This window comes from Rhododendron vialii, chromosome 9a, assembly GCF_030253575.1.
Source record: "Rhododendron vialii isolate Sample 1 chromosome 9a, ASM3025357v1".
Taxonomy (NCBI): Eukaryota; Viridiplantae; Streptophyta; class Magnoliopsida; order Ericales; family Ericaceae; genus Rhododendron; species Rhododendron vialii.
This window is the reverse complement of record NC_080565.1, coordinates 14,045,426-14,060,713: the sequence shown is the minus strand read 5'-3', so window position 1 is coordinate 14,060,713 and position 15,288 is coordinate 14,045,426. Positions and strand designations below refer to the sequence as shown.

Here is a 15,288-nt window from a genome sequence, read left to right as displayed (position 1 = left end):
GTCAGAGCCAATAATATTAGTACTACCTTTGGTAAGTGTTTTCCTGCTCATTGGTCCTACTCTCATAATTTGGGTTCCTCCTCTGTCGCTAGGATTGTGGTTGCTTGGGACCCTCAGTGTTTAATTGTTGATGTTCTTCAGACTTCTGATCAAATGGTTTGTACTAAAGTCCAGATTGTTGCTTCTTCAAAATTCTTTTACTTGTCCATTGTGTATGGTTCCAACAGTTTTGTTGAGCGAAGGCGGCTTTGGGCAGAAATGAGGGTTTTTAATTCTGTTTGTGGGGATTCTCCCTGGATAATGGTTGGTGATTATAATATAGTCAGGGCTAGGGCTGAAAGACTAGAAGGTTTTGATAGTAATGCTGTTGGTGATTTTAATAACTGCCTAGAAGATTTGGAAATGGAGGATTTACCTACTAAAGGGTTTTGGTTTTCTTGGTCAAACAAAAGGGGAGATCTGGGGGATAATAAGAGGAAGCTTGATAGGGCTTTGATAAACCCCTCTTGGCTGGATGAGTTCCCTAACTCAGAGGCCGTATTGCTTGCTCCAGGAGTGTCAGATCATTGTTCTTTGATAGTTACCATCATGCCTGAACTGAGGTGTAAAAAGCCATTTAAGTTCTTTAATTTTTGGATGAAGCATTCTTCTTTCAAAGACTCGCTTGCTCAATCTTGGGCTTAAATTTTAAAGGGTCATCCATGATGCTACGTTTTAGTCTCAAGTTAAGGAGATTGAAGTTTGTTCTTACAGATCTAAATTTAAGATGCTTTTCTAATATCTATTCAAGGGTAGCTCAGGCTAGAGAGGAGTTGTCTCAGGTTCAGTCTTTGTGTTTCTCCAATCCTTTTGATGCTGCTCTCTGTGCTAAGGAGAAGGAAGTTTTAAGGACCTTTATGGAGCTTAGTCTAGCAGAGGAGGAGTTTAAGAAGCAAAAGTCAAGAGTTCAATGGCTCTCTCTGGGTGACCACAATACAAGATTTTTTCAACAGAAAATGGCATCTAACAGGATTAGAAATAAGATTCTGAGCATTATAGATTCAAGGGGGGTGCGACTTGAGGACCCTAAAGAAGTTAAGCAGGAGATACTGGGCTATTTCCAGGGCTTGTTGGGTACTGCTTTCCCCTCTACTGGGAAGCTCTCTTCAGAACTGAGGAGTGCTATTCGGAATAAAGTCTCAACTGATATACTGGGGTCTCTTATTCAAGATGTTACTGCTTTAGAGATAAGGAATGCTCTGTTTTCTATTAATGGTGACAAGGCCCCTGGGCCGGATGGGTACAATGCTAAATTCTATTAGTCTAATTGGGAGGTGATTGGCTCTGATCTTGTCTTGCCTGTTCAGCAATTCTTTAGGACTGGATTTATGCTGAGAGAATGGAATTCTACTGCCATCTCCCTTGTTCCCAAGGTTAGTGCCCCTTGCACTGTTAAAGATTTCCGGCCTATAACTTGTTGCAATGTTGTGTACAAGTGTGTGTCCAAAGTTTTGGTCTCTAGATTGCAGCCCTCCTTCCTTCTCTTATTCATCCTAATCAGTCTGCTTTTATAAAAGGACGATCCATTGTTGACAATATTCTTCTTATGCAAGAATTGGTTCATAATTACCATAAGGATGATAGCACTCCTAGATGTGCCATGAAACTAGACTTGATGAAGGCTTATGACTCAGTTTCTTGGGCTTTTCTATTTGAAGTCATGACTATTATGGAGTTTCCCTCTCAGTTTATTCGTTGGATTAGCTAATGTGTCTCTACAGCTATGTAACTCAATGGTGCTTAATGGGGGTTTGGAAGGCTACTTCCCAGGGAAGAGAGGGTTGAGACAAGGCGATCCCCTCTCTCCCTACTTATTTCTTCTTGTTATGGAAGCTTTTTCAACTCTGTTGGATCACAGGATTGCTAGTGGCTCCTTTTCTTACCATCCAAATTGCCAGAGTCTTGGCATCTCTCACCTAATTTTTGCGGATGATCTGTTTCTTCTATGTGGGGCTGATGTTCAGTCCTTCCATTTAGTCCATGATTTGTTGAGGGATTTCCATTTATATTATGGGCTCCAGCCTAACCTTATGAAAAGCACTGTTTTCTTTGCTGGGGTATCTACTGATATGAAGAATCATTTGCAAAGCATTCTCTCTATCTCTGAGGGTACTTTACCTATCAAGTACCTTGGTGTTCCTCTTATTACTTCTAGACTTCTTGCGTCTGATTGCCAGGTTTTAGTCACAAAGATTTTGGACAGAGTTTTGTCTTGGTCCAATAAGCTCCTTTCTTATGGTGGTCGAGCAGAACTTGTTTCCTCTGTTTTATTCAGCATCCAATGCTATTGGACTTCTATCTTTGTCCTTCCTAAAAAAGTTCTGAATGATGTGAAGAGAATTCTTAGGTCTTTCTTTTGGACAAGGCTTGATATGAAATCTTCTGGAGCTAAAGTCAGTTGGGACTCTGTTTGCCTTCCAAAACCTGAAGGAGGCCTTGGATTTAGGAGATTAAAGGATTGGAATGTTGCTGCCATGACTAAATACATATGGGCTCTTGCAAAAAAAGCTGATACTCTTTGGATCAAGTGGGTCCATATGTTTGTGATTAAAACTAAATGCATGTGGACTATGAAGGTTCCAGTCTCTTCTTCTTGGACAATCAAGAAGATTTTTAAACTTAGGGTCATGGTCCAGCCTTGGATTAAATGTATTGTGGGTAATGGCTCTAACACATTTCTTTGGTGGGATAATTGGCACCCAGTTGGCCCTTTATTTCAAAGATTTGGTGAAAGATTAGGTAACATTTTACGTAGAGCCTCCTCTGCTAAAGTCTCCTCTGTTATTGCTGGGAACAATTGGAATTGGCCGAATGGTAGATCTGCTGTTGTCAGGGCTATTGAGAGGGATACTCCCAGTTCCTTTTTGCCTAATGTGTTGTGTGAAGATTCAGTTCGTTGGTGCTTGTCTCCCACTGGGGTTTTCTCTATCAAAACAGCTTGGAATGCCTTCCGCCTTACTGCCCCTGAAGTTGAATGGCATAATAGTGTTTGGTTCAAGCATCATGTTCCTCGGTGGGCTATAATTCAGTGGCTATGTGTCTTCGGGAGGTTGGCCACTAGGGATCGTTTGCATAGCTGGGGAGTTATTGATTGTGCTACTTGTGTGCTTTGTAATAATGCTGATGAATCCCATGTGCACTTGTTCTTTAGTTGTCCTTTTTCGAATTGTGTGTGGCAGCATTTTGTGGAAAAAAATGGCATCTACAAGCCCTGCCTCCTTCTGCATCAAGAGATCCAATGGATCAATGTTCATAGGGGTGGTACTCATTTGCGAAGCCTTCTGGTCAAGCTGTCTAGTGCTGCAGTTGTGTACCATTTATGGAGGGAGAGAAACATGCGCATTTTCCAAGCCATACGGTCTAATCCAAACCAGATCATACGTGCTGTGGATTCGGATATTCGTAGATATGTAAACTCTTGGAGGAACATTAGGCGGTCTGATGACAATAGATTGCTGTGTAGGGATTGGAACATTTCAAGCAGGGTCTTCTCTTAATTCCCGGTTGTTTGTTTTGTTTCTGTTGAGATAGGGGGTTGGCCTTGTGCCATGTTGTCTCTTCCTGGGGAATGCCCCTTTGTTTTGTTGTTTTGGGGTATGCCCTGTACTGTGTAATGTGGGTTTTCAATCAAAATTTTACCTTACCCAAAAAAAAAAAAGTTATGCATCCACAACTTGTTACTCCTGCATTTTTTTTCTTGATAAATAGTACATTTTGGTAAATAGTATCCAAAATTTCCCTTAAAAAATAGTGTCTCAAAGACAATAGAAACTAAATTATGCCCCAGATATTGGAGAAATACAAACAGCATATTTAAAAATAAGAGAGTAAGAAAACAACACTCCGTTTTAAGTTACTTCCAAAAAAAAATTGGTCAATTATCAATAACTTGAATAAAAAGATTGAGTTTTTTTTGTTTATATCCCCCAACTATCCACCGTTTTTCTACTTAGTCCTCAAACTAACAAAAACGTTTACTTAGTCCTCCAACTATTCAATTGTAGTCTATGTTGTCCAAAAGTTAACTTCTGTTAACTTTTCTCATGGAAAATTCCACGTGGGAAGCACATGCCCAATTTTCCCACAACTCAAAGGGAAAAAATGCTATTCCACACAAATCCACTTACAAACAACTCTATATCTGTCATACTCTGTTATGACTCCTTCATCACTCCATACCATTCTTACGCATGCAAACCCAGAATCTTGATCGATGGAGTCTTAAGGGAAGGAGTTGGCTGCAATGGACGATTGATTAAGGCAAAGAGTAGAGCATACCCCAAACTGTAAGTTCACAATTCCAGTTGTTGGACAAGTTGAGGAACCTGATCGTGTCAGATTCAACAGTTCGGCGGGAAGAAAGCCGGTGAGATTGTCGGCGGTGAGGGTGAAGTTCACAAGCTTGTCCAGGCAACCGATGTCGGGAGGAATGACTCTGTAGAGAGGTGACGGAGGACATTGAGGGAGATGGCTTGTGAGTCAGTGTCGCATGTGACGCCAGAGGAGCAGTGGCCAGTGGGAGGGAGGAGAAGATTGGGGTGAGTCGACCCAGTCGGTGAGTCCAAACCCGTTTGGTCCGATCATTGAGGACTTGAGCTTCAAGAGGGTTTCGAGGTCTGAGTAGGTGTGGGAGTAGAGTGGGAGGAGGAAGATAATGGAGAGGAATTAGAGAAGATGTTGATACAGAGGAGATGCTATCAATTTTTTTTTTTTTTGTGGGATTTTTTGGTTTGTTTTTGGAAATGGGACGTATGAAATGGGATCAGGGAGGGATCAAATAAGTAGTGGGCATTGTGAGGAATCGAAGAAGGGATGGAGAGACCTCATTGGTGGTGGTGGTCTCTGTTTTTCCGTTAAAAGAGAGAGGATGGAGTGTATGTATATAACTATATATATATATATAACCCAAAATGGATAGGAGTGAGGGGAAAGACATTTCTGCACTTGGATTGCTGGCGGACTCAGTTTTTCCGTTAGAAAGTTAACAGACGTTAGCAAGGAGGACAACATAGATTGCAATTGAATAGTTGGAGGACCAAGTAAATGTTTTTGATAGTTGGAGGACTAAGTAGAAAATTGGTGAATAGTTGGAGGAATATAAACGAAAAAAACTCTACAAAGATTACTTTCAGCAAAAAGATACCAAAAATAGAAATTACTGTGACTAAGTACACGTGTAAATTCTGCCCCACAGTAGAGTTCCTATTAGCCGTACGGATCCTCCTACAGAAGTAAAACTTCTTCAAGCTATCAGAAAATACTGTTTCTGTCATGGCGAAGCAAAAGATGCCATACAAACCAAAAAACATCTAGCTTCCACAACATATAAGTTCTCACATCATCATGAAGAACAAAATCAGCCTGAAATACTCTAAGAGGTGAACTTGTTATAGATAATGAGTGCCAGGTTCTGATTGACAAAATTATTAGCAGGGTTCAAGTTTGGTCTAACAAGCTGCTTTCTTTGGGGAGAGAGCCCAAATGGTAAACTCTGTTCTTTTTAGCATTTAAATCTATTGAAGTGTACCTTTGTGCTCCCTCAAAAAGTTCTGAATGATATAGAGAAGGTTCTTACTTCCTAGGGCCTTCTTCTGGTCTGGCCCTGAATTGAAGTCTAGTGGAGCCAAGGTTAAGTGGTGTGATGTTTGCTCTCCTAAGATGGAGGGCAGGCTTGGTTTCAAAGTTCTTAAAGACTGGAAACGGGCAGCCATGTCAAAACATCTTTGGGCTGTTTCTCAAAAGGCCGATACGCTATGGGTTAAATGGGTTCATACGTACGTGATCAAGCGACAGAATTTACGGTTCATGCCTACTCCTGTCAATTCTTCTTGGACCACTAAGAAGATTTTTAAACTTAGGCCTCTTGTACAGCCTTGGATCAAGTACAGGATTGGAAATGGGGCTTCCACCTTTTTGTGGTTAGACAATTGGGACCCTCTTGGGCCTTTTTTCTTAAGGTTTGGTGCGCGGCTCTTATATAATCTGGGTGTAGCATTGCAAGCTAAAGTGCCGTCCATTATTGTGAATGGAGGTTGGAGTTGGCCTAGGGGCAGATCTGGTGTGACTAGAGAGATCCTTGATCATACCCCTACTACTCTCCTTCCTCAGGTGAATGAAGAAGATTCTGTGTCTTGGACTTTGACTAGGACTGGTCAGTTTTCTGTTAAATCAGCATGGGATGCTTTAAGGCAGCATAGACCTATTGTTTCATGGCACAAAGTGGTGTGGTTTAAGGCCCATGTTCCAAGGTGGGCTATCATCCAGTGGTTGATTATCCTGGGAAGGCTTGCTACAAAAGATAGAATTTGGAGTTGGGGGATTGAGGTGAATGAGGAGTGTGTTCTTTGCCACTCAGGTAATGAATCGCATAGCCATTTATTTTTTCAATGTAGCTTTGCTAGCTCAGTCTGGAGATATTTTCTCGAGAAAGCTGGGATTAGCAGACTTCCCCTTCCGTTTGATCAAGAGGTGAGCTGGTTTGCCGTTCAGTCTGGTGGTGCGTTGAATCATCTTGTTCCTAAGTTAGCTGTCGCTGCTGTCCTCAACCACCTCTGGTTAGAACGAAATGCGAGGATTTTTAGGCAAGCTTTGAGTGCTATGGAGGATGTTATTGCTCGAATCACAAGGGATATCAGACTTTATCTCAGCTCTTGGCATAATGTGAAGAGGTCTGATGAAAATAGGCTCTGCTGCAGGGAATGGCAGATTTATGAGAGGGTCTTTGTGAGATTTCTGGTTTTTTTTTTTTTTTTGCTGGTTTGGTAGTTTAGGCAGCCCCTTATTTGTTTAGGTGCTTTGGGTTGCCTTTGTTAAATTTGTTTTTGTTCCTGGGGTTTTGGCCCTTTGTTCCTTGATTTGGTTTGGTGAAATAAAATCTAGTTACCAAAAAAAAAATTTGTTATAGATAATGATAACAACTTAACCAATGGTGTACCTCAGGGGCCATCCAATATGGTGTTCCAACAACTGAATGTGTATTTAAATCTGCCTCAGTTAGTTTTGTTGCAACCCCAAAATCTGCAAGTTTCACAAGACCCTGAAACCATAAATGAGATCAATCAACCACTCAACAGCATCCAGTCAAAAGGTAAAAAAAAAAGTGTACACTGCCCTAACTGATCCAATGCAGCAAAATGAGAGAGCAAACGAGATGAAGTAGGTTAAATGACAATGATTGGCATTTGGCACTGCCTAAATAATATAATACACTAACTAGTTCATAAACTTCTTGGAACGCCAATAGACAGAAAGGAACTATTTCATGAAATCTAATGTCTGCATGAGATGGGATGGGAACTGTTAAAGCATCAACTCAAAATCAATTGGCAATGAGTGGAGAGGCTGCTCAGGCTCATATACTAGCTTTCAAGGTGATAATGAAGCGATGTGGACAAATTCCAACAGGAACATTAGGGTCAGTAATCACAGTAACCTCTCCAACAACTCAATCCAAGTCAAATTACCTGTCAGTAAAGCAAATACAGAAACCAAATCGTAAACGAAGGAGATAAAGTTCAGGCTTTAGCCAAGAACAATAAGAAGAGATTGATTTACTAAAAACACTCATCAAATAAGAGATTATATGAGCATATGGCATGAAAAGAAACAGCCCATTGAAATATTTGAAATCATAAAAGCAATGGAAGGCAAAAGATCATGCAATGAGGAACAAGTAAACAGGACCTCCACTAATCGAGTTTAGGGCTAACTTACTTAGGTTAAATTAAGTGTCATTGTCAGAACTTACCAAAAAAAAAGTGTCATTGTCAGTAAGCTTAACGAGAAACATATCCATCCAGTTATGCTAATAGGTTAGCATATGGAGATTAGTGAGTTTTAATTATTTAGGCGACCTAGCTAAAACCTTACAAAAGTCTTAGTCTTGCTTCTCCTTCTTTGTTCTCCACAAGATAGGGAAAAGTGAAAAGATTGATTTCCATACCATTCACCACAAAAAGAAAAACTCAACACCACCACATTAAGCTCTAATCAATCCACCCCTCCTTAGAGGTGGTTTAGCTTAATAGCCACTTGGATTATTCTTTTGTCTTTATTCATTTTTTGTTTGCAGTTGTTAGATCAGTTTGGATTATTTGTCTTTACTCAAAGAATTTTGAGTTCGGTCCATAATATTATATTTTTCTGATACTTCTCCTCAAGACGAAACAATAATCCACAAAAATATGTCGCAAAACTAACACAGATGAAAAAAATTGATTAAAGACAAACAAATAATCGAAGTGACTTATTAAGCCAAACCACCCCTTACTTTTGCCTTTAGGTCCACACAGAAAGAACCTGAAATAGTAGCTAAGGAGAGAACTCAAGGAAATCATCTCTAAAGAACTAGCAACTATTCCGTACTTGTGAAGGCTAGCAATGTCAGTCCAATACACTCGAAATCCTAAAGCAAAACTCCTTCCTCTTACAGAACTTAACCCAGAATCTTGTGCAGCGATATGCAAGTACTTAAGCACTCTACAAAAATAGTATAGGCAATGGTTAGGCTCAACAACTGTGATGCTAGAGATCCTAATCAAACCAATCGATAGGCTAAACAAAAAAATTCGTTGAGAATGGACTGGCACAAATTGAAAACTCAAAAATTAAATAAAGCACCTTTTGGGGATTAGAACCGAGTTACAGTGTTACACTCACAACCTACCAAGTTCCAAAAGTCTAAAAAGGAAAATCAAAAATGAAATAGGAAAAAGAAGACTAAGAACAATTTACATAAAAGAGACAAGGATAATCGGAAAAAAAGGAGAGACATCCTTCAAAGATTACTCTCCCACACCTCTTTCATTCTTATATAGCCAATAAGACGGATTTCTTACATTTATGAACTCTCTAATTAACTCCATGTATTAGCTTTCCATGGAAAGAATCCCAATGATAGGCTCTTTACAAATGCCCTGAGAGAGGTGCACATACAGCAGGTCACTCAAATAAGTACTGCAGCAAGGCACCCGAGGCATGCAAGGCGCACCGAGCTGTAAGGCACAGCAAGTGTGCACCTGTTTCAGTTGTGCCTGATTTGTTCGCAATGTAATATCTCCTTTTCAATCTAAAGAAGCCATTATTTTTCATATGTTTGTTATCAATACCTGAGAAGTGAAAAAGACCCCAAAAAAACAAAGCCTATGTAGAACGTTGAAATTGTGCATCAATCAAAAGCAAAGTTTCAGACTCGTCAATTGCCACATCTGTCAAGACCAAGTGCTCAATCACATCCCTAGATCCAAGTTCTACAGTAGTCATGATATCAAAACCAACAGCCCAGTATCATTGCACGACATGTCATCATGCTAACACCAGATAGATAGACAGGCATCCTTTTCTTTGATCATTTTTTCCCCTCCATGGCGCAACCTCGAAGTGTGATGGAGACCACAAGAAAAGGTCACATGGCAACGGGACAACAGCAAGGAAGATGCGAAATATGAAGCCAGTAGAGTTGGACGACAGTTTTCCTTAATGGTTTGAATGGTATAATCCGCACATCCTTTATACATATGAACCTCCATACTAGACTTACACTCAGCAGCAATAAACCAAAGTCTAATCAATAAACCCAATGCCCTGATTGCCCAGAATATCTCCCTCACCCAATCATTTGGCAACTGAAAGCATTCGATCACACTATGCACAAATTAAACCAGACATCTCATAAACAATTGGCCCACTAAACCTGCCAGAAAGTAGTTAAGATCGGGATATAAAAGTAGGATGAGTAAAACTGATGGCCGAACCTTTCATACAACTTTTTGCAAACACACACACAAAAAAAAAAAAATTGGAGCTGATACAAAAACAATAACTTTTGACAGAGGAGAAGGTCAGATGGAATCACAAAATAGTATATCAGAGAGAGAGGGAGGAGGAGGAAGTAATGTGAAATGACCTTTACCTGACTAAGTCTAAAATAGCAACCAAAGAATGGTGCCAACTAAGCAACCAGACAAGTCGCTTAATGGAAATGACAATGACGTGGAATTGAATCCCACCTTCGTTCGTCTTGGGAGGAACAGGTAGGTTGGTGGTACAGTTTGGGCCAGAGCATGTGTAACCCATAAACATTTGACCAAGCTTTGCAAAACCTAATAAACCTAATATTTAAAGGAATTGGACTGCACCTCTTTGGTTGTCAATATGTTGGCACCCTTGATATCCCGATGAATAACACCCTGTTCATGTAGATAAACCAAGCCTTCCAATACCTGGTAATGAGCAAGACACCCCATTTCAAAAAAAAAAAAAACTAAACAAAAACAAGCATGAAGCCATCCAAATCAAACCCAGACCAAAGGAAATAAATTCGGAGATAACAGTCATACCTGGGCAATATAAACAGCTACCAACGATTCAGGAAATGGTCCAAATTTATTTGGCTTAATAATGTTTGCCAGTGAGCCATTCTCCACATACCTATTCAAACAAAATTCAACACATGATTGCAATGTTTTTTACACAGTTAGCCCTAAAAGGTCAGCAATCAATCAGTTAAAATAGATGAAAATTCGACTATACTTACTCCAGAATTATGTGGAGATGAGTCTTTGTCTTTAAGGATCCAAGATATTTGACAATATTCTTGTGGTTCAAATTCTGACACAACAGAAACTCCCCATGAACCATGTTGTAATGCAATTCAAATACAATTTTGGTCTAGCTTAAGTGAGGTAGATAATCATTTGCACAAATGGCCATCACAACATATACATACACTTGAGTACAGGAAGGTTGCGAGACCAATATTTGATTTTCCAAAAATCCAATGCATAAGGTCTCTGATACCTTTAGTTTTGGAAAAAGAATCAACCACTCACACTCTTTTGTAATGCTGAGAAGGGGAAGGGCCACAATCAACACGTTATGTAAAGAAATTTTAGCATATCTAAAAGAAGCAACAAGTTTAATAGTTGACTACAAGCATGGAGCATGTGCATCACCAGTGACACATGCATAGTTTCCACTCCAAACCAACTTATTAGCAAAAAACCCAGAACGAGCTATACTTTATGTTCATTCAAAAAGGAAAAAAATACCTTGAGCAAATCAATCTCTTGCTGAGACAATAAAAGCATCCAACCAACGACATATTATGCAAAATGAAAGCAAATTCTTGTTAGACAAAAGAAATAGAATAAACCAATAAATCATGCATTATAGATAAAAGCATATCATGAACAATGTTTTTTTTTTTTTGATAAGTAAATAATTATATTAGAGAAAAGGCATTAAGGGAATGCCGTCCTTATACAAAAGAAGGCCACAAAACAAAAAGGCCCTATACATTACTACCAGAAAGGAAAAGCTCAAACCAGTCTAAAAATTGGTCTAGGGATGGAAAACAATCTCCCTTGTCCCAACTGTACAAGCTATTCACCAAGAAAGATTTTATCCTAACTAGAGGTTTTTCCACCCCAACAAAAACTCCCGAATTTCTGTTGCGCCATAAGACCCACATCAAACAAAGCGGGATCATAGCCCACAAATTCTTCCTTCTCCTACCCAAACTAGCACCCTTCCAAGCAATAAGAAGTTCCATGACATTTCTCGACACAATCCAATGCATCCCAAACCAAGAAAGCACCAAAGTCCAAAGCTCCCAAGCTACCGGACAATGAATGAGCAGATGATCAACCGTCTCCGCATCTCATTTGCACATACAACACCAATTGACAATGATTTTCCGCCTTCTAATCAAATTGTCAATTGTAAGAATTTTTCCTTGGGCCACACACCACACAAAAAGAGTCACCTTCAACGGCGCCTTAGTTTTCCAAATCCCCCGCCATGGAAAAGAAGAATCACCACCCCCACTTAGCACTTGGTAAAATGATTTCACCTAGAAGGAGCCTGATTTAGATAGAGCCCAGCGTAGCTCATCACCCCCTTCTCCTATCCCATGGATACTATATACAGTAGCAAGCAAGACCATCAACTCCTCCTCCTCCCAATCTTGCACCTCCCTACGAAGACGAATATCCCATACTATCGCTCCTTCATATAGGTGAAAACACGCAGAAACGGGAGTATCCCTGTCACTAGCCAACGAATAGATACTCGGAAAAGCATCCCGAAAGCTCACATCTCCGCACCACACACACATGCTTCCAGAACTTTACCCTTCTCCCGTCTCCAACCGCCAAACGAATATTATTAGCAAAACATCCCACCCATTCATAATACCTTTCCAAAGCCCCACCCCATAAGGCACGCTAGTATTACGAGAGAACCAATCTCCCTATCCACATCCATACTTAGCTACCACAACCTTTCTCCACCATCTTTTCCTTTCACATGCAAATCTCCACAACCACTTACCCAATAGAGCTTGATTAAACAACTTCAATCTCCTCACTCCCAAACCACCCCTTCTAATAGGAGTACAAACTGTATCCCAGTCCACTCAATGATATTTGAACTCATCCCCCACGCCACCCCATAGAAAGTCCCTTTGCATTTTCTCAAGCCTCCTCGCTACCGAAACCGGAATAGCAAACAGGGACATGAAATACGTAGGCAAACTAGAAAGCGTACTTTTGATGAAGGTCAATCGTCCTCCTTTAGGGATGTACTGACACTTCCGACTCGCTAATCTTTTCTGAAATCTTTCCACAACAGAATCCCAAACAGGCTTTGATTTGAAAGAGGCTCCCAACGGCAAACCCAAATACACTGCCAGAAGCGAGTATAAAGCACGGGTGCTTCTAGAAGGGAATTGTATCGGTATTGTTCCGTATCAGATACGGATAACCCCTAGGTACTCGCATCATACGTATCAAATGAAGCTTTTGCTCAAATTCAGTTAAGTACGAGTAAAGGCTGGAGTTCTCTAAGAGCCTAAGTTTGTCATCAAACAACGTCTAAGTTCCAAAAAGATCACAAGACAACATTAAGACTTTCAAATTTCTAATAGGTAAGAAGACACAAGCATGACTCTATTGGGGAAATCGACAGAAGGTCTTAAGCCATCAGGTTGAGCACTAGGGGTCATAAGCTGACATTCAAACATGTCACTTAGCCATACAAAAAGAGCTTGAGGGATCATACAAAAAGAGCTTGAGGGATCATAATGACCTCAGATTTACGCTTTAAAAACCTACCAGCTTAACAAAATTGGCAAATAAGATAAATGAGAATACACTGGCACCTACTTATATAGAGAGGGATCATACCATTATAACATTGAGATCCTCCTGAGCAATGTTTTCCAAAGACACCTGTTTAATCGCAACAAAGTCTCCATTCTCCAAATCCAAACCCTTGTAAACTCGACCATAAGCTCCTTTACCAATCTCATCTCCAAGCATCTACAACAATCACGATGCCAATAATTCGAAAACAACATGATTAAATGGTAACTAGTGAGTGTAAGGTAAGTGTGAGTTCATCTCAAGAGATTTTAAAAAATATCCGGTAGGTGGCACCAGATTGCGCAATCACTGGAGAGACAAGCAAGAATAACTTCATTTTTCTGCTTTAAAGTGGTTCGTATTTCAAGTAATGCGCAGAGATATCCTTAAAAAATATTACTTTACATTATTCTTACAGGATCGAATCAAGTTCTACTTCGACCCAAAAATCCACATGTCCAAGTCTTGATACTTCTCCACCAGTACTAGGGCTGCATATGAATCGAGCCATTCGTGAACTGTTCGGGGCTCGACTCCATAAAGGTTCGTTTGAGTTTGATTCGGGTGCTAAACTAACTAAACGTGAGCCTCAATTTCAGGCTCGTTTAATAAATGAGCCGAACCTGACAGTATTCGACTCAATTAGGCTCGCGAACCTAGTGTATAGGTATATATCTCATACGAATTTCACATATAACATTGAAAACATTTTACATGTAAATAAGGAAAATTTTATAACTTGTAGATATATAAACTTTTGAAAGTACTATAAACTTTAAATTTCAATATGTTTTTATAAATTTTATATATGTATGAGCTTGTTTATGTACAAAATAAAAAAAATTATTTGCAGTTCTAGACCTGTATAAGAATATAAATATCTAATATGTTTGACTCGTTTAAGGTTCGTGAACAAGTTCAAATTCGAGTCAAACCTAGGTAAGCTCGGCTTGTCAAATTTTCATTGAGCTCAAGCTCGAAACAAATTAGTTTAAAAACTTAACAAATGAACCTGATCATTCTAAAGCTCGGCTCGTTTGTAGCCTTATCCACCACCAAGTGGATCTTGAAAAGGAATATAAGACTTGGAACAATTTGTCGAAAATTGGTCGATTTTTGCTTTTCTTCCACATAAGTTCCGGTTCCAAAACTACGAAATGTATGACCTTTGAGAAAACAATATTTCAGTGTTCCCCGCAAAAAGAAGAAATATCCTGTTGTTATTGGTCAGCTGTCTCTTTTTCACTGTTTTACGAAAATGAACTGAAATCGATGAATGCAGTATGCCGAGTTGGGCTGATAGTTTTGGTCACTAAGTAAGGGGATTCAAGTGTAAAGCTTTAAACAAACATCGAATACACATTTCCGAAAATATAGCACACAGAAGCACGCAATTCTCATAATTCCCACCTGATTTTTCCATTTTCTCCTCAATTCTCTCGGAAAGCAAGCAGAAGGTGCGAGAGAAAAACCCTAGGAAATTGAGAGATCAAAAACCCTAGAGATGAATAGAGAACAAATCTTACGTATTTGTTGTCGAGAGTCTTGGATTTGTGGAAGGCGGACGTCGCCGGCTGCCGGGACATTGTGCCTCCTTCGATTTCCTTCTTCTTCTTCCTCTTGTTCTTCTAAACTTTCTCCTCAGGTTTCTTTGGAGGATGGTTTTCACAAATGGCGAGTGCCATTTTCCATTGCCGTATGGGAGAGCAGGGGGCGAGGAATTCAGTTGATCGGAGGACGAACCTCCGACGTTGATAGAAAGAGAGAGGAAACACGGGCAGCAACGGAAACTCCGATTGGTGGAGTTCTAAAAGTTCTTTCCTTTTTTCAGGAGATACAAGAAGTATGGTTAATCACACCAACCTCAGCAAGTAGTTAATTTACAAAAAAAACACACCTAAGCCCGTCCACAGGGATATAATTAAAAAAGATGATCAAAAATTGATATTTTAATTTTTAATTATTCACTTAAGAGGTTATTAAACTCAATAATATTGAATTTTACGATGGTCACTTCAAGTTCATAATCAAAATAGGGGTCTATTACAATTTCACTCTTTCTCCCCTTCTATTTTTGTTATTCACTTCTCTCCATTTACGGGATTTT

At 39.7% G+C, this 15,288-nt stretch overlaps 1 protein-coding gene across 2 annotated transcripts in view; it reads right to left on the bottom strand.

Annotated features, from left to right (window-relative positions):
* Positions 1–15,029, bottom strand: part of LOC131299502 (MAP3K epsilon protein kinase 1-like) — a 31,441-nt gene extending 16,412 nt beyond the window's left edge. For both annotated transcript variants that reach the window (XM_058325084.1, XM_058325086.1), the window contains exons 1-7: positions 14,708–15,029; positions 13,224–13,358; positions 11,088–11,108; positions 10,574–10,647; positions 10,377–10,467; positions 10,176–10,259; positions 6,974–7,075 (exon numbers count right to left, since the gene is read on the bottom strand). In XM_058325084.1, the coding sequence (XP_058181067.1) occupies positions 6,974–7,075; positions 10,176–10,259; positions 10,377–10,467; positions 10,574–10,647; positions 11,088–11,108; positions 13,224–13,358; positions 14,708–14,767 (567 nt within the window). In that variant the 5' untranslated portion in view covers positions 14,768–15,029. The remainder of the gene's footprint in view (positions 1–6,973; positions 7,076–10,175; positions 10,260–10,376; positions 10,468–10,573; positions 10,648–11,087; positions 11,109–13,223; positions 13,359–14,707) is intronic.
* Between the last annotated feature and the right edge of the window lie 259 nt (positions 15,030–15,288).